The sequence below is a fragment of the Blennius ocellaris genome, assembly GCF_963422515.1.
Source record: "Blennius ocellaris genome assembly, chromosome: 1".
Taxonomy (NCBI): Eukaryota; Metazoa; Chordata; class Actinopteri; order Blenniiformes; family Blenniidae; genus Blennius; species Blennius ocellaris.
Window position 1 is genome coordinate 29,713,024 of NC_137650.1, and position 23,217 is coordinate 29,736,240.

Below are 23,217 nucleotides of genomic sequence, written 5' to 3' on the forward strand. Positions count from 1 at the left end.
ATAAAAAGCTCTACGCCAATACAGAGTGAGAAAACCATGCTAATGCAACGGTCAGAGGTGAAGTGGGCGAGTTAGTTCATAAAACAAAAGTTTAGTTCTTTAAAGTTAATCCTTGCTTGAATTTTCTATGCACGCTGGCGAGGTCACCAGTTCATCGCAGGGCAAGAACACAGTCAAACCTGAAGGAATTTGAATGTGTCACGAAACCAGAGTACCTTGAGAACCCCCCCCACACACACACGCGCACACACACACACACACACACACACACACACACACACACACACACACACACACACACACACACACACACACACTGTGTGGCCATATTTTGAAGTGTCTGTAGAAATGACTTGAAAACTGTTAAATATGCACATTTCTATTTTTCAACCAGATTAGTTTGGAGCCTTTATTTAGTCAGGAGAACCACAATGAGATTAATAGTCTCTTTTACAAGTTTGTCCTTGTACTGTCCTTGTTTTTGGGACCATTGGGGAACCAGAGGAAACCCACACACAGGGAAAACATGCAAACTCCACACAGAAAGGCCCTGTATTTGAACCCACGACCTTCTTGTGGTGAGGCAAGAGCTAACCACTGCGTCACCGTCTCCATCTCATGTCACTTAAAAAAAACAACATACAAAGGCCAAACTTCATTGCGCTCCATAATTAAAAAAAACATTTCGGTTCCTGCTTCCAAAACCATTCAGCCTTGCAGAGCTCATGTGTCAGTCACTGACACAGTGTGTGTGTGTGGTTTCAGAACCGCGGCCACAGTAGGACTCTTACTGTACCGTTACTGTCGTCTACCGTCTATTCTACAACCACGCGTCTTTAAGTCGCATATCTCGTCAAAATAGAAAAGAATGGGATCATTGTGCTGGAGGCGTGAGGCAGGAGAGTCACGCTCCAGAGCCTTTTTCTACAGGGACAAGGGGGACACTAAGAGCATCCTGCAGGGAGGGACAGTCCAGGTCACACAGCCTGCTCACATTAGTGGAGTGTTAGTCCAGCTGAGATACGGACTGTACGACACGGCCGGTGACTTCATCTCTCAGTGACGCCACAGGGGGAAAAGTCCCAGCAGAAAGGAGAAATGACAGGAGAGGCCTGTCTCTTGCCCTCTTCTAAACCCATCTCGCTCTCGTGTTGCTCGCAGTTGTCCAGCCCCTTCTGTACATTTGATCGTAAAGCATCTTTTTACAGTTTCCATGTCAGAACTGTCCACACAAAGATTTTAGTCTCTGTTACTAGAAGTCCATCACACGATGAGTGAATCTCGGCTGAGAAGAGTTCCCTGTGAAGGAAAAAGGAGAGGATGTTTAAAAAAAACAACAACAAAAAATTTGCTTGTTCAGCAGAGTGAGACTGTCGGGCGACAGCAGACATTAGGCAAACAGGGTTATCGTGGTGAAGTGGAACCTGGGACAAAACTGTATTTCAACCTTTTAATGTTTAAATTAAATGGCAGATCTGACCGTGAGTTCACTGTTTACTTTGTAGAGAAGGTCTTTAATGTTGAAGCCCATTTTGGCCCAGGTTTGTCAGTGGGGAGACAATAAGTTATGATGGTTACAGGAGGTAGTAGGATACAAAACAGAGTATTCTACCTAGTTTTCACTGTGGTAGCTTCTGAACCTGACCTGTTAAAAGTACAACAACAAGACTTACTGTCGACCTATAAAACCCTTTTATCCAAAATTTCATACACCATAAAGACCACATTAAAATATATAAGTTAGGTATTCTCTATTTATTAGAACAACACATTCAAAGGAGGCTTTATGCATCTTTTTCTCACATAATTCTGTAAACAGCAAAGATACAGACAACCAAATAACAATATAAGCCTAATTAAAGCTCTTTACGAGAGCATGTAAATACAGCAGAAATTGCAAGGAAATTAAATTTGAGTTTCCTAACATATTTCTTCATTCCAAAAACTATAATTTTCAAATATTTTCAGTTTAACTGGTACTTTTAAAAGATGATTGTTAAAATAAGACGTTTAGCAACTTAAATCAAATTAAATATACAAACGTGGCATCCTTTAGTAGTAAACTAATGACGCCATCCAATTGTATAACATTTATGGCCAAGAAGTACTGGTGCAGGAGAGGGATACAAATGTTCTTACCTTTTGTCTGTAGTTTAAAATAAAATAATTTTTTTTCATCCCAATGAAGTTTTTAGATTTATAGTTCAACTGTTCGACACGTTCTTTGTTCAAACTGTTCCAGGAAAAGTTGATAAAGAAACTCGGCTCAATTTGTGGCTATTAAGGCCTCCTTGAAAGGTATAAAGGAATTTCAGGTTGAGGTAGTAGTGATACTCACCACTTTCCGGGACTTGTCTCTGGGGTCGTCCCTGCGACTGCTGAGGGAATGAGCAGGTCGGGTGTTGACCGCGAGCGGCCGGGGAGAAGGCCTGTCAGTTCTGTTTCGCTCTGTGTCTGAGTGATGGAGCGGTGAGTCGACCTCCGGTCTGTTGCTCGGAGAGTGGCTGCAGTGTCGACTTGACTCCCCGCTGCTCTTTTTGGAGCTGCCTTTAGAGGGCGTGTCCGAGTCTTCCTCACCTCGACCTCCACTCTTGCCTTGGCTAAACCCTCGCAACTTCGCCTTACGATCCAGCAGACTGTTCAGGAACGTGGCATCGTAGTCTTTCTCTTGAGAAGAGGTTGATGGTGGACCAACGGCGGGAGGAGGGGGGGGATTACGATCGTTGTCCCAGGTGCCCCTCCTCTTTGTGGGGGAGGGAATTGGGCTTATGTTGTGTGCTTTGTTTTTGCTCCGTCTGGATTGCTCTTCATGGTCACTGCTGTCATTTTCGTGACTGTGGTAATGCTGCGGAGGACCGTTGCGGTAGGAAGGGTATCGGCTGAAATCCTGAAGCTCCATCTCGTATTCTCCCCTATCGTCTTCTCTCCTCTCTGCTCCTCTCCCCCTCTTCTGCTTGTAATATGCAGCAAACTCCTCCAGCTCGTCCAGGGAGCCCGTTCGTTCTGCGTTGCGATACGTCTTCCTATGCAGATGTTCTGATCGAGGGTTCCACCTGCAACACAACACAGGATCATAGAGCGTGTCGACCTTGTGTCTCTAAATGTGCCGTGTTTGCGTATCTAGAAATGTAGGTACCTGCTGTGGGTTTCCTCGTCACTGTGGTTCTGCTGCCTCTGATTCCGGCCGGGCCTGCGCGGCTGGGAAGAGGGCGGAGGGTCATCACTGTGTCGGCGTGGAGGAAGAGGTTCGTCCTGGCAGCGGCGAGGATCTGAGTCAGGCTCCTCGCGGTGACGGCGGGGTGATGGCGGACTGCCATGGTAACGCTGCGGCTCGGGGCTGCGGTTTTCCCGGTGTTGCTGTGGTTCAGGCTGACTGTGCTGATCAGGGATGGCCGGCAGGGCTTTCTTCTGGACGTTTCGGTATGTCTGACGGAAGCCAGTTTCTCCATCGTGGAGGGAACTCAGCTCAGACATGCTACAAGCTGAAAAAGTCCAAAGAAGTGATCAGTAACGTGATTCAGTGCTTGAAACTAGATGACAAGAAATGTTTCCTTCCAAATCAAAATACTGAATACAAAAAGAAAAGAAGAAACCACACAAAGCGTCGGACTAAAACATGGTCTTTCAGGTGTTTAGATATAATTACCTGCTACTATATTATGACATCCAAACTATAGAAGTATTCAGATTCAGAAGGCAGAGAGTTGGAGAGCAGAGTGGCATGCCAAGACAAGAGGATAAAAAGCCGAGAAGCCGCGACCAAAGTGGAGACAGCGTCATCACCAGCATGCTTCAGGGAGTAGAGGAAAGCCACGGAGGGAGGTGAGGAATCTTACACTGGTGGCTGGTGGACCTGCTGGGGTTGAAGTGAGCCAGTTGTTTCTCTACATACTGTAGCACCCTGAGAGAGTCCTGATCCTGAGGTGAGGGCACGCGGTAGGGAAGCCCTACAGCTTGCATTGGCACTGGAGATACACACTTGACTCATCACCAAGGAGAACTTCCGTGTTTATTGGATTTACCGCACAGGCGTTTTTGCAAATATAACAACAGTACTTAAACATTAAATACATTCATTGATCTGCAAGAGGCCCATTGTTTTACTCTCCTCTGATAAGGTCGGTTAATAAAGGTAAAACTATTGACAGCAAAAAAAAAACCCACCTGCAGTTAGAAGGCTGCCGTCGGAGGGTGGGACAGAGGACATCTTATCCACCAGAGACGGAGGGGCAATAGGGACCATGCTGGGGACACCAGTGACAAAGTAGGGAGGGTAGGCAGGTGTCTGAGGGGTGGAAGTGCCCGTTTTTATTCCCTTTCCAGCTTCATACACTAAAAAAAAAGAAGCAACAGTTTAATTTCTACTTTAGGAAAAAGGAAAAAAACAAAACTGTAACACTCTGTTGGAGCTCAATCTTTTGTGCCGCTGACATGATGTGTAAACTTACAATGTCGGGGGCAGCAGCATGTGTCGGGGCAGCACCAGCAGCTAACATAGCAGCAGCAGGAGTGAGGACAACACTGACACCAGCAAACTCCAACCAGCAGCAGGAATAAAACACTGCCGAGCACCACCGCCACGACAAACACCCACTCTGCAGAAATACACAAAAAGACAACAGAGTCCGACATGTAAATTAAAACTCACACCATTCATCACAATTGCAGTTTGATTTGATCTCCATGCAGTTAAACTGAAATTTCACTCACTTAGTGGAGTGGCAGTTAGCATTCTCACTTCATAGGGAATCTTTTTGTGTAGAGTCGGCATGTTTCCATGTATGTGTATGGATTTTCTGCCGGTGTCCTCCCACGCAGTTATAGTTAATTAGTGACTTTAAATTGCCCTTAAATAACTCGGATGATTACAAGGTTCGTTATAGCGTAAATCCCACAGAATGTTAAGTCTTATGGTATATGATGATAATTATCTAATACATAATAGTGTGTCAACTCTGTGGAGTCCCACCAAAGAAAATAGGAAAAAATAAGCAAGAAAAACAAACAAATAAAAAACACTTGAATCGGTTTTCGTGACTATTTCGGATTTACTGCTTAGCAGAGCAAATACAAGAAGTCTATCCCTGACTGACGGTTTGCCTCTATAAACTGCCATTATACCATCACAGGAAATAAGAGGTAACATTTTATAAACAAGTGTGAGCTAAAAAGAGATTTAAATTCCAATGGGACATATATCCTTCAGAAACAGGATTTTTGGATGAACAGAACACAAAGACAAATTGCAAACATCCAACACTGGATGTGTTGAAAAAAGCTGGTTAAGTGAACCACGCCTTCAGATATAGTCTCAATGTCATTTTCTTCTATTCTAAGGACGTAGCATTTCTTCACGGAACCTGACATATCTGACTGAGAGAAACCTTGAATAGCATATGACGAATAACGAGATAAGATTTGTAACACATATTGCTCCAACAACGTGGTGAAAGAGACAATACATCTGTCTATGGGGACAAAACAAAGGAAAGGGAAGGAGGGGGCAGATAAGGAAATTTTAAACAATGTAAAACCAAGGGCAAAACTTACCCTCAGACACACACAGATAAAACACACACACATACAGAGACACACACATGCAGGATATCTGTTCTTGTACAGGAAGGAAAAGGGGCAGATTACACTGCGTAAGAGACACTGTAGATCTGGCTGTGACAACAAAATAGCCTGTAATGTGATCCTGTGTGCAACCAAGAACTTCTTACACACACACACACACACACACACACACACACACACACACACACACACACACACACACACACACACACACACACACAGATTATTATGGGCGTTGTGAATAACAACTGTTACTATTGCACCAGGAACACCAGAGATAAACTCAATCATTTAGGAGTGAATCATCCCAAGCCATTAAAGAAGTTACTTCCAAAAATCCACACAAAGACTTTGACGTGATATAAATAAAGCTACCTCCCTGTTGACAGCTGTCTTTTTCGTGGTTCGTGTTGAAATGGTGTGATATGACACGTTGACCACAACCATAAATAACTATAATGACCATAATGACTGTTTCTCGTGGGAGAAACGACCAGCTCATTATTTGATGGGTGTGTACCAGTCTGTCGGGTAAAAAAAACACAAAACTGATTGAACTTAGAAGACACTTTACTGTAACAGCTCTGTTACAGTAAAGTGTCTTCTAAGCTCAATCACCTGCTAATAGAAGTGCTAAAAAAAGAGTCACCTCAAAATTTAACAGTATACTCAAACAACATAGATGTAAGCCTCTAGCAGCAACCAAACTGCTGCATACAGCCAGGACAGGACAGGACAGGACAGTAAGGTTAGTATGAATGAAAGAAAACAGGCAAGCAGGTGAAGGTGAAAGTACATTATGCCCCTACCTGGCATAATCCTCAAATCAAAGTCTGGTAGGAGATCTTCTGGCACACCTGAGAAACCTGCAGGGAGAGGAGAGGAGAGGAGAGGAGAGGAGAGGAGAGGAGAGGAGAGGAGAGGGAATGGAGTCGATATAAAATGAAATGATTGATTGAAAGGGCGTTATTGGTGCTGCGGCATGCATTGAGAGAGAATTAAGACACTCGCTGAGCAAATAACAGAGAAAGATAGATAAAAAAGATCAAGAGGTCAAGAGAAGCATGCATGGTAGGACATTCTGGGCTCCTTCCAGAGAGTCTCCATATCAGAGCAACAGATGAGCAGATTCTTCATCTCACCAGGAAAATATTACAGGCGAGAAGAACTTTCAGGGCCAACAAAACCTGCTTCAACCTGTTCCTCTGATTCCTGTTCAGTGATCCTGCATTTCTTTGAGCAAATTTTACTGATGACAAAAGTGATGCGTAAAAGTGTTTTTATAATGTTATTTGCATTGTTTTGCTGAATAATTACACTTTATTTGTGTTAAAGCTGCTTTATATGTCAACTGCCAGATGCCCGGTCGACTGAATCTAAGTTCATGCATTTTTTTTTATTTTAAATGTGTTTTATGACTAAATCAAATATTTCTATAGAAAAATAAATAACAGTAACCACAATCCCAAGCCTAACAAATAGCACTCACAATCAACAGAAATAAAATGAATGAAGAACAGATGTTTTTGTGTCTCATAAGAGTTTTGCCTTTGTCTCTTGAATCTGTCTTTTAACGCAGCTTTAGGGAGGTGAACGCACTGGAAGAAACACAAACATAGTGGACAGATAAGGGGTTGGTGTGTAAGAAGCAAGTGCAAAGAAATGTGCATAACCGTGCTTGATTTGGGTGCATTTGTCCACATGAACAAGCTTTGTAGAGCACGGCGAAAAGTTGAAAAGGCCAGAAGAAGACTGTGAGATATGGCTGTTTCACTGATTCTGTGATTGCTGAAAAGAGAAGGGTGGTGCTGGAGAAACGATAGATGGTGTTGCCCTGACTGTGGCTGACAGAGCACATACCTCAATGTCTTTCTCGGAGGCTAAACTTGTTCTTTTCTGCATATGGGAACAGAAAGAAACCAGTTTTATCTTCTGTGGCTCTATCCCTCCATTAACTACACTGGACTCTCCATAAACAGATGTTTTATGGTCATTTCAGACAGGAGCTATAATTAAAAAAATTTTTTTGCTTATCTGTAGCTTTGTCTATCTCAAGCTCAAGCAGCTGAAGGGAGCTCACTTGTGAGATTTCATCTACCTGGTGAGTCACAGAGATTTACTGTCAAATATGCTGACACAGCATGGGGATCCACGTGAGGGATGTTTGCACACCGCCACATACACCAAGCGAACTACTCCCACACACACACACACACACACACACACACACACACACACACACACACACACACACACACACACACACACACACACACACACACACACACACATTTTAGGGAATAGGTCGTCGATCCTGACGCAGACCTACCGTAAAAACACAGCCAAGGCCACGTTCCAGACAAAGCAAGTGAGCACATCTACACAACAGTGTAAACATTCTGTGTAATATTAAAATTAATACTTTTATATGTGCTTGGGCAGATATAAAGCATAAAATCTCCAGTCCAGAAAATGTCATGTTGTCACTCAGCCTGGGCTGTCTCTGCTTTGAATATGGGAACAAAGACTATTCTACATAAAAGGTTCTAAAACTATCATTTGGATCATTGCAAAAGATCGACAATGTTCTGTTCATGGTAAACCAGAAACTGTTTGCAGAAACATGCAAAACCCAAACTTTTCTTGAAGCGTTTGAAGAAAGCTCCCAGGGAATATAACCGTGGATGACAATAGGTCGTATATGAATTAAAAGCACTCTGCTTGGCAGATTCCTCTTCTTGTGTACATTTGAGTCATTTTTCAGGTTTTGTGCCATGCAACACAGAGCTCCTGAGCAATGCACGGCACTGCAAAAATGCGGGATTCTTTCTCACAGTTCCTCGAGTCGAGTGCCTCACACTGCATCACCCTCCATCTATTGTATCACTGTGCTTGGTCGTCCCTCCTCCACATCATTAAATCTTCCCTGTCCTCTTTGCTTGCGAAACCGTTTGCGAAAAAGACAAAAGACCCCCAGAGCCATTTGCCACGGCCCCAACTGTTGTTATGGAAACACGACAAGTGCCTCACATGCCATATTAGCTACACTCAGACCAGGAAATGCACGGTGCGTTAGGGTTTCTCATTGAAAGTTAAATACAGTAAAGAAAAATAAAACAATGCAGCAGAATCTGGACGACTGCCTGGAGCATAATCCCATCCAACAGAGGCAGCAACGGAACTCATTCTACTCACACTGTAAAAGCTAATTGCTCAGTTCCTCAGTGTGTGTGTGTGTGTGCGCACGCGCACACATAAGTCTCCAACGGCCAGCCAGACAAAAGTTCAGCCACAAAGCGCCAACATAGCCTCTCAGCAGTTTCTGCAGTGACATTTGGAGCTGAAGGTAAGCAGACCGTCACCACATCACTGATGCGTTTTAAATGAAACACATACAAACAAATGTCAAACAAGTTATTCATCAGCGACGGTGTGTCAAAACCTTGTTCGGGTATCGTCACATACGGCGCCTGGAGTCGCCATGGACACCGATTAGGCAGAACTTTTCCACAATGTACCACTGCTCATTATAAATCAGCTCTTAATGAGACGGTACTGTGACGTTGGCCATGATTAACGACCTGCTTACATAATGACGGCTTGTAAGGAAATGTAATTTACAGTAAATGACGTGTGTCTTTGTGTTTAAGATTAAGTAAACACAAAGCATTAGTCAGACCTGCTTTTCAGTCTTTGGCTGTGTGTTTGGTGGGACATCCAGGGTCAGTCGCACCGCTGTTTCTATCAGGTTAATCCAATTATAGAAAGAAAAAAAAAACACCCAAATAAATGAAAGGTGCCAGGTTGTCTGACCTCCCATTGCGGAGTATCTTGACTTCAAACATTGAGGAAAGTTGTGACGGCTTACCAAGAACCAGGAGCTCCACTGAGGCTTCACTCTGTCCCTCCAGATCATCAGATATAACCACTTTGCAGATGTACACGCCGCTGTCTCCCCACTGCACCTCTCCTATACGCAGGTCTGCCTCTGCGTGACACAAACAGGAAGAAATTTCATACGAGAGGCCAAAGCTGACATGTGTCCAGCTGCTGTGAAAGAAAGAAGACGACAAACGTTTGATTAATATTTATGGAACTTCTTTCAAAACATATAAATGGTGCATCTATACATTATTATGTTTATATCTATACATCCAGTCGGTATCTATTCTAAATACAAAATGTCCTATTCTATCAAGCATAGGCACTCCGTCCTGAACATCTATGGACCAGGGACAAAAAAAAAAAAATTCGAGTGTTAAAAATGACAGTAAACCTCTAATTGGGCAACTACTACATAGAAAGACTCAGTCCAACTGGGGACTGTCTCGGGGTGAGAAGGGAGTGATTTCTTATCTTATCCAGTCAGACTTATCCATTTTACAGAAGAACACAATTTTGAGGTATTTTTCAGGGGCAAGTTTAGAAAATAGACTTGTGGTTAATCAGAAATCCCAGAGCATCGCTGTAAAGATTTGCTTTCATTCTGGGAGTACAGCAACCCTCAATATAAGGCCCGACTCCCAGAAAGTTAAACTACCTCCCAAAGTTGTACAACAGAGCGACGATAAATCATCAGTGTAGGCTACCCATGTTCTTAAACATGACCTTTAAAAAAATCACACCGATAAAGACATTGGAATAAAGAAGATTTGATCTGACCTTGATCCACTGGTTTCAAACTGTTTTCTCAATTAATGAGTTTTGGTAACTGTGCAGTTAGTTGTCATGTAAACCCAGTTGATTCAACTTTGTCAGTCTCTTCAAAAAACATGCATTTCATGATTTATTTTCTTATTTTTGGGCTATAAGCTAGAACGTTCCCGATGGATTGCATTCCACGTGAATGTAGTACTATAGTTTAAAAGTAGCTTGGTACCAGATTAAAACACGCAAGACAATGCCGGGCCGCAGGAGGGTCAGGCATAGAAATACAGCCGACGGGAAGTGGGTTTGTATAATTCACTTCCTTTTCCTGTTCGCTCCATGAGGAGGAGATCCAGGCTCAAACGGCTCACGTTCACCAAAGTGACACCTCTATTCATGCATCGCACACGTCGTCTCTGTTTTCTTAATTAAACTCTCCTCTGCTCATTTTTGATGTTGGCCAAATTTCCGCAGATTGCGTCTTGTACCCGCATTTGGTTTAATTGTTTTTCAGCCACGTGACGAGCAGGACAACCTCTGACCAGCGGCATGCTGGGCGCCGACTCAAAACTCCACATGATCCCGAATAGGATTACATGAGTATGGATGACTGGGCGTCTCCAAAGGCAACACGGTCAAAACTTTCATCTTTGTGTACACTTGCAACACCACACTGACCTGCTTCAAGTCCAGATGCAGTAAAAAAAAAAAACACAATTCAAACACAGTCTTATAGAGGAAGAATGAGTGGTTGGATGGTGGGATGTGCAGAGATGGGGGGGGGGGACCTAAAAGTGGGACACTGAGGAACATCAGAGGGAAGGAGTGAGAGGTCAGGATGAATGAGAGGACAGCATGAAAACCGTGGCTTTTGTCTGCGGCGCTGGCGTGTGAAGAGAAGGTTGATTCTTTGGCAAAGAGTTAGAGCTCCATGAATCTGAAGCCGGCAAACAAGACTACCTCTTTCTATTTAACCATGCACACGCACCCACACACACACACATACATGCAACTACCGCACACACACATCAATATATGTAGGAACAGTAGTGTCCTCTACTTGATCCTTGAGAGACATGAGGGGAGTACAGTAAAGTCATGTGAGCACAGAAGAGAGGGAGTTTTAGAGCAAAAATAAGCTTTTTGGCGTGGATACTCAACCGTGTACTTGTTTTGTAAACTCTAACCGATATAAACGTTAAATAACGTTAAACTAAATTACAGTCATAAACCACTAGTCTGCGTTTAGTCTGTGTATGTACACCTGACTATTTCAACAAACAATAAAGAATATGTGGGTTAAGGTGACTCGATGCAGTGTCTCGATAAAAAATATGGCACATTTGGAAGCAGAAATGAAAACGTGGATCAGTGAGTTATGGAGATGTTTAAAAAAAAAAAAAAAGTTTTTCCACATTTGATACAAAAAAATGAACTGCTTCAGACCTCACATGCCTCCGACACTGCGCTTTTATGTTTGTCCAGCTACTAACTGTAAGCAGGTGAGCCAGAGTTCTGCTTGAAGCTCCGATTCAGCCTGTAACCCCCGAAAGTATGTGTTGGCCTGATGTGATAAAAAGCCATTTGAAGAAATCGGAGGAGAAACGCAACCGGGGGTGTGTGTGTGTGTGTGGGGGGGTGGGCAGCAGGTCTTACTGTTGATGATGGAGATGTCTCTGTTCTTGTAGTACTCCGACAGCGTGACCGACGAACCGGAGATGGCGGCCACGGTCCGGACCGTCCTGCCGCTGTCGGAGCAGTCCAGGTAACTCGCGGTCATTCCCGTCTCGTAGCTCCCGCCGGATCCGCCGCCGCCACCGGTCATCCCGCCGCCGCCGCCGAGGCCTCCGTCGGGGAAGCTGAAGGAGTCCCGCGTGCGGTCCCGGCAGTAGGACTTGTACACCCACTGCACCACGGCGGTTTGTGTGGACACGCTGTTGTACTGGCACGGCAGGACCACCGGCTGGAACAGCACGGCGAACCTCTTCTCGTCTCTCACAAACACGTGGATAGCAGAGCAAGACGGAGGGAAGACACCTGCGCCGGGAGACAAAAACGAAGCATTATTATAGACGTTAAAGTGATTGATTTGGTGTCAAGAACACGATCGATGACTCGAGACAATGATACCGAGGCAGTATGTCGGAATGAGGGTAACTTGCACACTGTAAAGACATTCATATCTCCATGGGTCTGAATGTAAGTTGGTATTTTTTTTTTTTTCCTGGAATAGAGTGTTTCAAACATCAGAAGCACGCAATGAACAGCGACTATTGATCATACTGGGCTGATGACTAACCAGCTATAGGTCATTGCTATCAAGCCGTTTAAAGGCTTTAAAATACCGCATCACAAATACTTTTTAATGGCCGTGAGTTACGACAACTACAGCTACAACAGCGAGGCAGGAGATCAGCCTGAGGGAGAAACAAATGCAAAGCCTCACACTGTAACAACACTGTAAGTAATTGTACATGTATCAGTAGGCAGTGAGAACATTTATAAAACTTCCAGACTGATGTGAAAGCCTCTAATGAGTACCTCCACCCACAGGCCAGAAGTGAACTTATTTCACCTTAAGCCATTGTACTGCTAAAAGAATGCTCAAAAGAAAAAAAAGAAAACTTAATTCTGAGCTGTAAAGATCCACATGTGTCGTCTGGATTAATTCATGTTGTGAATAACCAACGTGTTCCCAACATTTCGCATCGAAACTCTTTCTGTAATTCATAGAACATCCAACAATTCAGAATCCCAGAACATATTATTAATTTTTCCTGCCAGCAGATATGAAAATTAACATTATTCCATTTGAGAAGACCAATGAAGGTCAGACTCTTTGAGCTGCACGCTGAAGTCCGGCTGTGGAGCTCGACTTGACCTCAACTTGTTTTGGAGCTCCCGAGGGCTGCGGGACTCTTGGTCACATGATGAGCGGGAGCTCAGGAGCAACGCACTGCTAAGGAATGACCGTGTTGAAAAACTGAACACACCCACCAACATCTGCCGCGGTCCGGGCCAAGCAACGGAAGGTGTGACTGAGCTGTCTCTCCTCGCCCCCGGGGTGAGGTGAGGATCCTCCACAGCTATGTCAGCATGACTTCATTAAAATACCAACAAGCTACAGTGAACATAATGCCATGCTTACATTTGCTCTATTTGTAGACACACAATTACATTTCTATTTTTTTTTTTTTTAGAATCATCTTATCTAATTGACGATGAATGAACCAACAACAGACTCCTCAGAGAAGTCAAGAACTATTTTACATTTGAGCCGTCGAGTTGGATTTGAGAGATTAAACATTTTCTAATCTCACCTCTATGATTCATGGTGTAATCCTCATATTCTCATAACGACGTTAGTGTAAACTGAAATACACTAACAGTGTTTGCTGATTCAGGTCTGTTTAAGTGTTAATGTACCTGCATTTTATAGACGCTTGACCACACACATTGTTGAAAATCAGTTTTATGCTTTTACTTTACTTGAATGTTTTCATTGCATTGTTATTTTCTCAGTCCTTCGTCGGTTCACTATAAAAAGTCTTCGATTTTGCAGTATTGTTTCAAACCAAGCCCACTAAAACAGAAATCCCTCATGGTGATCGTTACTCAGACTTTCAAGAAGTGGAGCTAAAAAAAACAACAACAACAAAAAAAGCCCCTCAGGGTTGGTCTTCCTGGGATCACAGGCTGTGTGCAGTGATTCTGGGTTTATTAGTTTTTGCAGGAGAAATTGAAAGTGGAGGAGGGAGCGAAGGACGGATCCTTGTTTTGGATGTTGGCTGTACAGTGACGGGAGTGAAGTCTGTTAGGAAAACATCCATTGTTAATTTACACAGAGATCTGGGAATATATTGTATATAACCAAACCGACCCACAAGCATGTATATTGTTTTCACATATAAATGCTGACAAAAGTGCTTGAAATGTTGGAGAAATGCGTTAATTCTTAATTCTAATTTAGATTTATGACACGTTTCATTGAGAATTACACAAGAACAACACCTGGAATGTTGTTACTGCAGAAAAGATTTCCCAGTTTTCAAACAAATTAACAAATCTTGTAGAGGAGGGTGGATCTAGCAGTTTTAATATAGTTAACAAAGAAGCCTTAAATATTTTTTGTACTTGTTTACAGTTTTCAAACTTTTTTATAGAATTGAGTCTATACACATTTATAGATTTATTATGAGACAGTAAATCATTCAGTGATATGATTAATAAATCATATTGTATCAATGGATGTGGAATGTTGTAGAATTATACAGACGTATACTATACACATATATTTGGACTCAAATTTGATTATAAAGAACAAGTGACTCAAACTACTCGTGTTGTATTTTGACTCTCAAAACTAAACCAGGAGGGAAAAACTCCTTTTACTCTGAGATCCAGTTAAATTTGTCTGAAATTACACATCCTAATCCCAAACTCCCCCAAAGCTTCTGGTGGGATTATTCACACATGACTAAATCCAATCTGTCAGCCCACCGGGCACAAAGCAGGAAAAAAAAAGAAGCAAGTTAAACATCAACTAGCACATTTAAAAAAGAGAGCGATTAACCATCAAGTGTGAAGGAACAGGTTAGAACTTGATAAATAAGGTGGACCAGATCAGCAGGAACATTTCCGTTATTCTAAACTCGAACCTGAAGTCAACAACAACCTGTTCCACCTACCTGCTACGCAAACCGTGAAAATCCACCATTTCTGGCTCCAAAACACCGTCAACATGCTGCAGACGAGTTTTAAAGGTGTTTTCTGGTGAACGTCGTCTGCTTTTCTCTTTCGCTTCATCTCCGTCGGACGGTTTAACGGACACATAACGGGACGGAGGCGCCGGGACGCCTGAACCAGCAGTCAAGTTCACCGGAGTATAAAGTAACTGCCTCCGGATACGACCTTTCAAAATAAGAGCTCAGGCGTCGCTGTATCGCATTGTAGGTCAAATTTAAAAGGTTGATACGTAATTTCAATAATAAATATAATTGATTAATTGTCATGATATATTTTAAAACAAAGTTGAAGGATGTTCTAATTTTGATTCTCAAAACACAAACTACATAAAAACCACTCCATTTTGATCTATTTTAAATATTTTTATCCATGTACAAGCGGGAATTATTTTAACCAAAGCACACGCATCTTTCAAATTGTATAACATAAATAACAAAGCAAAGTTTGTGCAAGTAAATGTTTTGAACAGCATTTTGAAGGGTAATTGTGTGGCACGCGATTTGGAAGGATTCAACTATTCAAAGTTCTCCCACAATAATTAGCATTAAAACGATTGGTGATTTTTGAATTCAAACTTACATCTATATATTCACTCTTCTGATACTCGTCTTTGCTTTTTATGGAGCATTAATGCTGAATTTTTTATTTTTTTTTTAAGAAAATTTCAATGAAATCTGGTTTGTGTGTTTCAAACCTTGAACAAATAAAATCGGTCATTATCAGTCTGTCGTCTTTTAGTCAACAAATCAGTGGCTGTCTGGTGACTACAAAACATAATACAGCCAGACATTGTCCCTGTTGCTTCCACTGCCAATAGATTGTTTGCAGATTTTTTGTGAATGGTCTTATTTTGACATGCTTGACGTCCTCCCATCCGCTACTGGTGACGTGACTTGATGCTGCAGACTGGCTCGCAGAGCTCTGCATCCACAGACAATGGGCGGTGGTGGAGATGTAGGGAAGGAAGGCTGGAGGCCAAATAAAGTCTAAAACAAGGGCAAAAGGAAGCAGGTGAGCTTCTGCCAGCCCGAGTATCACAACACGTAAGAAGCAAATTACGAACTAAAAAGATAATATGTGTATAAGGACGTGCGCTATAAATTGAATTTCTGAATCAAAAAGTGGGGCATTAGAGATGGATTGAACTGAACTATTTATTAATCCCATATTAGTCCCCAGATGCGAATATTTCAAACATAAAAAAAAGCACAATGATAAACTTAATTGAGCTCAACACTCCAAAATTAAGACTCTCTGTTTTGACCCCCATATATCAGTCATCAACACTTTAAAGTTGTTAACATTTTTCCTCAGTTCACACAAGGGTGCGCCATGACCAGCCACGTCCACTAGGTGGCAGCACGTACACGGCGAGTGGTTCTGTATTGAACCTTACCTGTCCATAATTATCAAACCCCAGCAGTAAAATGACAGAGCTCTGCTGCCACCTGCTGGCGATCAGTTGAAAAAGTCAGCCGCCGGCTGACTGACATTTTGAATTGTTTTAGCTCGTATAATACAAATTAATAAACAAAATCAGAGCAATTATATTTCTTTAGTTCTTGCATTTATTTACCCAGATCTCTGTATGTGTGTAAATGTAATTGAGTAACTTATATAGGCTTTCAGCTTCATCAACTGAATCCTTGTCTGGTTGTTAGTGGAGAATCTGACGATTATGCAGAATGTAAAATAAATAAGATATTTATTCCCAATATTTATATTGTGTATTCCCAATATAAAGAATACACATTTGCTTAAAATTGTATGATAATGCAGCTTTAACTCGGAATTGTACTGGCAGACTGGTACCAGGTTCAGTGCAGTCGTAGGGGAATCAGCCAACTGGTTTCCATCCCTGTATCGCCATCTAGTGTTCACGAGCTACAGACCTTTGTTATCTTTATTTCTTTATCTGTTAATGTGATTGTTCAAGGAATCAAACCCATGTTACTCAAAGTTTTTATTTCAGTTTAAGACATTGTTTCAGCATCTCTCACAAGCACAAACAGTTCTGATAATCGCAAATCCAAGCCCACAAATGTGTGAAAATAATAATACACAAACAGCCCATTTCTGTAATAATTGAATACAAGAAAACATGTTTGAAGGTCAAAAAGGTCAAATGAGACTTAAAATGTTAAAAGACAAAGGTTAAACATTTTTTAGAAATTGAAACAAAACACAAAAATTACAAGTTGGATATCAGTGTTAACATTGTTAAGATGAAAGAATGAGAAGTTCTGATTTTAAAATGGAACGATGCAATTAAAAACCCCATTGAAGCTGGTCTAGTTTCATCTATATACAATAGTAGACACGATGCAAGTCTATAAGCAAATTCATTTTAGTGAAAAAAGTGGAGAAAACTTGGAAACAGAAAACAAATAAAGTACAAATTGAGACAAAACAAACTCTTAAAAAAAAACAAAAAAAAACAAAACTGAAGCTGAAACAATTTATGAGCTCCTCGGCTCATTTCAGAACTTCAGCGATCAAAACGGCTGCATTGTTTTGACTGAGTTTGTGTTTGAACGCGAGTCACGGGAGAATGTGACCAAACCAGTTTACAGGCAAATTATAGTTACAGAAGTAAATGTGGTCACACGACTTCCTGTTTTTATGTAGCAAGGAAATCTGGTTACACAGTAAAGTTCTTCTTCTTTTTTTTTTTTTTCATATGACAGCAATCCCCAATTTATTAAAAAGGTAGAAAAATGGAATCTGGAAATTGTTCTTTATGAGTCTGAGCATTTCAGCTCAGACGACTCAAGTGCAAATTAAACAGCTGGTGTGCGGAGCCAAATGTGCCAAATAATCTAACTTTACAACGGCTTTTGCACGCGAACTTACCCTGGGCACCGTTTTATGAAGAAGTATTCTGTACGTTACTTTTCACTTTAACGACCCACGAGGATTCCTGCCGTGTTAAACTTAAAACTATTTACCTGTAAAAGAAACTTTTTAGAATCCTAATTGAAGGGGCATTTTAGTTGATTGGGAAAATATATTATAACATCGCAATCTTTTTTTAAAAATATAGGCACTAGGTGGCGTTTGAGTCAACGTCGGCATAACTGGACGTGCGATCAGGTTTTCAGTCGTGCCTAATCCTGATCTCTGCGGTCATTGTAGCGCCGCTCATCTTCATAGCGGCGGTCGTCATCGTAGCGCTCGCGGCGGTTGTCGTAGTCACTGGCGCGATCGTCGTAGTCGCTACGCCGGTCGGTGTAGTCGCTACGGCGGTCGTCGTAGTCGCGGCCGCGGTCATCGTAGTCGCTGCGGCGGTCGTCGTACCCGCGCCCGCGGTCCTCGTAGTCGCGGTCGCGGCCGCGGTCGTAGTCGCGCTCGCTTTTGTCCTCGTACTCGTCGCGCCGGTCGCTGGCGCCCCTCGCCTCCGAGTTCTCGTAGTCCTGTGTGCTCTCCGCCCTCTCAGGCCGGCGGTTCTCGCCGTTTACGTCCGCTTCTTTGTCGTGGTACTCGTCCTGACGAACTCTGGAAATTCAACACACGATAGACGGCGAGAACTTTATGAAGCACTCGGCATTCATTCCGCCAAATACGCGACAGGCAGACACGATTTACTCATAGATGTGGTGGACTGAGACACTTTGGATGCAGTTTCGAGCCCCGCGCTCATCAACCGCTGTGTGTCTGGGTATATTTCAGTTGCATTAAAATGCTGAATACACATTTGAATACCAAGTGTATGAAAAATTTTACTTTCTTGCGTTTTAAACTCTTAGATTTTGAGCTTTGTAAATGGCTCTGAAATTGAAAAAAATCCCTTTTTATTAAAATGGAGTAACATGACCTCCAGGATACTTGATGATTCATATTCTCATTTGGTAGAATTCGGTGTCTTTGAATAACATAGTTTAATCAAACGGCTGTAAAACTAAACTAAAAGTTAAAACTTTGACTTTCTGCGTCAAGAGGTTCTCATCAGAACTTCTGTTAAAAAAGACACTTGTGGCTATCAGTCCCATTTATGCAAGTTAAGCATCCCTAATTAATTCTGCTTTTTCAAATTCTCCTTTGACAACAATGAACTGTACGAGAAAAAAAAAAAAACGTTTCCGTCAGGGTACTAGTGGACAGCACGCAGCTCTTCTTCCTATAAAGTAAAGGTCTGATATGACCAGCTCAGTCAACCTTACAGTAAGTGTGTGGTTTGCAAGATAATCACCCCATGGCATATTCCTTGTCTTCCTTCTTCTTTCGACAGCAGCAACAATAAACGATGACGACGACCGCAATTAGAGCGGCGACAACTCCAGCTATGATTCCTGCAGTGGAACCAATGTTCATGGACCCTGCAGGATTGAAAAAACACGAGTCGAGAGAGAACAAAAGAAGGATCCATATAAGTTTCTGTAAAAAAAAAAAAGTGTTTTTAAAGTTGAAAAATTTTATTTCTGTGTTTTTATTTACGTGGCATAACCGAGAGGGTGAAGTTGCAGGTGGCAGACCGGATCTTGTTCTTTGAGGTGCACACGAAGAATCCCGACGTTTCTCTGGAGATATTTAATAGAGGCCTAATGGCTCCCCCTGAAAAAACAGTTGGGAATCCACATGAACTGTCCACATGTATTATTACAGGCATTAGTCATTTCATTTTCTGCAAGTCCTAAAGTACACTGAAAATAATCAAGTAGGATTTTAAAGAGGCCTTTTAAGAGAGTCTTCAAGAACGAAGCATTGATGCAGAAATAGAAAATAAACAGATTGTGTAAGGTAGTTTACACACAAATTTGGTGCTATAATGTTGTAAAGTCCAAATGTAGATTTTCATCCAAGGAATTTTCCTCCAAATCTACAGAATATTGACTTTTTCAAAATATCACCAATATTAAAAGTTACGTCTCCACATCATGGCATCATGATTTTCACTTCTGTGAATGTTACATTATTAAAAAAATAAATAAATAGGGACAGTGACAAAAGAATTGTGATATTGAGCACTTTTGGAAAACATAAGAAAAGAAATTAATCAATTTGTGACCCAGATGAAAGCCACGCTTGGTGAATAATCAATTAACGATTAAAAAAATAAATAAATAAAGTCAGTGGTACTTACTGGGCGAGACTCCAGGGAATTGACGACGGGGCTGGTTTCGCACGTCAAAACTTTCCCAGGTATATTCCGGAGGTGGGGAACCTTCCTCCGAGTGGCAGGTCAAGTTGATGTTCTGGCCGTACTCCGCTTTGCCCTGAATGTTACAGACGGGCGTCGACGGAGCCACTACAAAGTGTAAATAAGACAACCCGTGATGCATTTCTCAGCCGGCGAACGTTTTAAATACAATCTTCTTTACGCATGGAAAACACGTCAATCACACTGCTGATACATGCAGCCGTTCATACCGAGGATAAAAGCATGTTAACTAAAGTCTTTACTTAAATATTTGAGCCGTGAGAGGAAAAAACAACTCATTCATGAAAATAATGTACAAATGTAGAGGGTTGAGTTTGCTCGTTTTTCTAGATATTTTAATGTAAAGTGTGGAGAGATGACGGCGTTAAACTTGAGATCATACAAATGTAACTTAATAGAGTGAGTTGTAATGGTTGTGCTTACATTTGCTTGCAAGACTTTAGGTTCAAAAATGCAATAATTTTCAGAATATGAAAGTAGAAATTAAAAATATTTTTTTATTTTTTTTACGAGAGAGTTAAAGAAATCAGTAACTGAAAGACACTGGTGTTCTAAAATGATAACGACTCATTTCTTTTCAACGTTCACTGTCAAACTTATGTGAAGACGTAAACATCATCCCGGTCTTTATAAACATCATATTTCTTTAAAGGGTTTGAACCACTTATTACCAAGAACGATCAAACGTGCAGTGTCGTACGGCGTTCCTTCGTCGTCCTGCGGGATCTGGACTCGGCACTCAAACCTCTTGTTGTCTGCCAGCGTGATGGACTGCAGGTTCAGGTTGGCTCTTCCCTTTGCGACGTCAACGTCCAATGAAACACGACCTTCATAGATCTGTTTGATGTCGGTTATTTTTGAAAGATGGTAGTAGGTGAGGATCACGGTCTGTTGGTGGAAAATGGCAGCATTAGAGGAAGACTGAAAGATGGAAATGTGCCCCTTATTTAGAAATTGAAGAGATACTGACCTCTTTAGCACCAGCCTGTATCCCCTCAAGCGACCATGTGATAAGGACCTGTGGTGGCGGGTTGAATTTGGATGTGAAGGTGCAGGGCAGCGTGATGTTGTCCCCCCTGGCAAACTCATATTCTTGTTGAGGGATAACCACATTGAGGGCACCGACCCCCGTCAACACTGGACATTGAAGGAGAATAAAATAGTCAGGACTGTATAAAAAGAGGTCACCTATCATTCATTCAGAAAATAGATGCATAGACTGTTCTCTGTGCTGCTGTCAGGGCGTCGTTACGGCTGCCTGAAGACAAAACATAGAGAGGATCAAGAAGAGCTTCTTCCCTCAGGCTGTCCAGCTGCGGAATGGCCAGTTGCCTTGTATCGACAGTTTCTTTGCACAATTCAACACTGGTCTGCCTGTATTTATTTATCTACTTATCTTTTATCTTTCACGAGACTTAATTACTATTGCAACAACACATCATCAGTAGGGTAAAACCAACCTGTCTCACGACGGTCTAAACCCAGCTCACGTTCCCCATTAGTGGGTGAACAATCCTACGCTTGGTGAATTCTGCTTCACAATGATAGGAAGAGCCGCCATCGAAGGATCAAAAAGCGACGTTGCTATGAACGCCTGGCCGCCACAAGCCAGTTATCCCTGTGGTAACTTTTCTGACACCTCCTGCTTAAAACCCAAAAAGTCAGAAGGATCGTGAGGCTTTTTAAAAATGTATTTATTGTTATTTTCATTATTGGAGGGGGGGGGGGGGGACTCAAGAACTATGACTGTTGTAGTACCAAGCCACTGCTCCACTGTCTAGATATTAAGAGCTGGGTGGACTTTTTAAGCCTTAGCAGAATGTCTTTTAACTGGAAAAATTTAAACATGAGCCCATTGCACACACCTTAGCCTCAATCCACTGGCTGTCTGTTCATTTGAGGATCCATGTTAAGAGTAGAACAGAGTAGAACTTAACCAATTAATGAAACAAAGATACCTAAACTAACTGAACAGAAAGTTAATACTTACCAATCTAAATATTAAAGAGTAACATCCCACCCCCACAATCACAATCACACAGCCTGATCACAAAACATTTTAAATAGTTTCTCCGTGTGGGTAACAATCACGGAAGACGCACATTTCAACGCAAACCACAACGTCCTTCACTGCGTCAGTGACGAAGCACAGTCCTTATATAAAGCAATGTTCGTCTTTGAAATAACATTCTTTCAGTGTGAAATTAGACGATTAACAACTCGAAGGTGAGCTGACAAGACGGATCACCAGCGAGAGGAGGCCCTTTTCAGGCCTGCTCTTTATGCAAAGGTGAACCTGAAGCTGCGTAAACAGGTGTGGCAGCTGAGCTCCGCAGGGCGCAGAGACGAAACACAACGAGAGAATTAAATTACTCACCCGCACACAGCAGCGTCAAGGTGACTGGCATCCTCCTCTCCATCGTGAACATGTTTCTTTTTCTATTTTATAAATGAAACTCACGGACTCTTGTGGCTCCGGCTGTTTTCTATCAGAGTATTTCCAAAAAAAAAAAAAAGGTGAGCCGCCCGGTGAACATTTGAGTCGAAACCCGGTGATGAGCCCGGTGGGTGGGTCCGCTGTCACGCGCTGATTGACAGCTCTCTCCGCCAATCCCCGCCACCCTTGGCAGGTAACATTTTTGTTCCGCCCACCGGACTTGTCTTAACCTGCTTTTTTTTTTTTTTTTTCCAGGAAGAGCAACTCAATGAATCTACTCTTGTAGACTTTCGTTGCTATGTCTTAAACAGTAAATCTATTCCTTTAAAACATACTTCTTTTTTTTTCTTTCGCTTGAGCTTTGTCTTTTTTGATCACAAACACACAGCAGGAGAATAATTAATTTCGCACAATTTCTTAATTTTATTTGTAAGAGGGAAACAAGAGGGGGGTAAAGGAGTAAACCAAACGTTTGACAGACTTCAGGTAGGAGCAGAAAAAAACTTGCAAGCGCCGCCAGTTAAAAGAAAAGCCTTTTGATTCCGGTCAGACTGGTTTGACTGTGGATGTGGCCTAGAGGCGCGGGCCTACACACACACACAGTCACAAATATCAACTACACTTTCTTTTTCTTCTTCTTCTTCTTCTT

General features: G+C 42.1%; 2 protein-coding genes across 2 annotated transcripts; both read right to left on the reverse strand.

Moving 5' to 3' along the window:
* Positions 1 to 1,212: 1,212 nt before the first annotated feature.
* On the reverse strand, positions 1,213 to 15,011 carry LOC308130207 (immunoglobulin-like domain-containing receptor 2). The gene is made up of 10 exons (XM_080496428.1): positions 14,916 to 15,011; positions 11,884 to 12,264; positions 9,449 to 9,568; positions 6,390 to 6,446; positions 4,449 to 4,595; positions 4,165 to 4,332; positions 3,837 to 3,965; positions 3,137 to 3,482; positions 2,339 to 3,053; positions 1,213 to 1,299 (listed from the first exon to the last, which is right to left on the reverse strand). The coding sequence occupies exons 1-10, from the start codon at positions 14,968 to 14,970 to the stop codon at positions 1,264 to 1,266; spliced, it is 2,154 nt and encodes a 717-aa protein (XP_080352554.1). The 5' UTR covers positions 14,971 to 15,011; the 3' UTR covers positions 1,213 to 1,263.
* A 1,910-nt stretch (positions 15,012 to 16,921) lies between these two features.
* On the reverse strand, positions 16,922 to 22,677 carry gpa33a (glycoprotein A33 (transmembrane), paralog a). The gene is made up of 7 exons (XM_080497467.1): positions 22,509 to 22,677; positions 21,102 to 21,268; positions 20,803 to 21,019; positions 20,054 to 20,218; positions 19,408 to 19,524; positions 19,163 to 19,289; positions 16,922 to 18,468 (listed from the first exon to the last, which is right to left on the reverse strand). The coding sequence occupies exons 1-7, from the start codon at positions 22,558 to 22,560 to the stop codon at positions 18,081 to 18,083; spliced, it is 1,233 nt and encodes a 410-aa protein (XP_080353593.1). The 5' UTR covers positions 22,561 to 22,677; the 3' UTR covers positions 16,922 to 18,080.
* Between the last annotated feature and the right edge of the window lie 540 nt (positions 22,678 to 23,217).

Excerpts from the sequence above, each read along its gene's own strand:
- LOC308130207 (XM_080496428.1), bottom strand. The coding sequence starts at position 14,970 with ATGTTGACGGTGTTTTGGAGCCAGAAATGGTGGATTTTCACGGTTTGC. Across the intron at positions 4,333-4,448 it reads ATGCTGCTGCCCCCGACATT|TGTATGAAGCTGGAAAGGGA; the intron begins GTAAGTTTACAC and ends CTTTTTTTTTAG. Across the intron at positions 3,966-4,164 it reads CGGCAGCCTTCTAACTGCAG|TGCCAATGCAAGCTGTAGGG; the intron begins GTGGGTTTTTTT and ends GTGTATCTCCAG.
- gpa33a (XM_080497467.1), bottom strand. The coding sequence starts at position 22,560 with ATGTTCACGATGGAGAGGAGGATGCCAGTCACCTTGACGCTGCTGTGT. Across the intron at positions 21,269-22,508 it reads CTTGACGCTGCTGTGTGCGG|TGTTGACGGGGGTCGGTGCC; the intron begins GTGAGTAATTTA and ends TTCAATGTCCAG. Across the intron at positions 21,020-21,101 it reads TACAGGCTGGTGCTAAAGAG|ACCGTGATCCTCACCTACTA; the intron begins GTCAGTATCTCT and ends TTCCACCAACAG.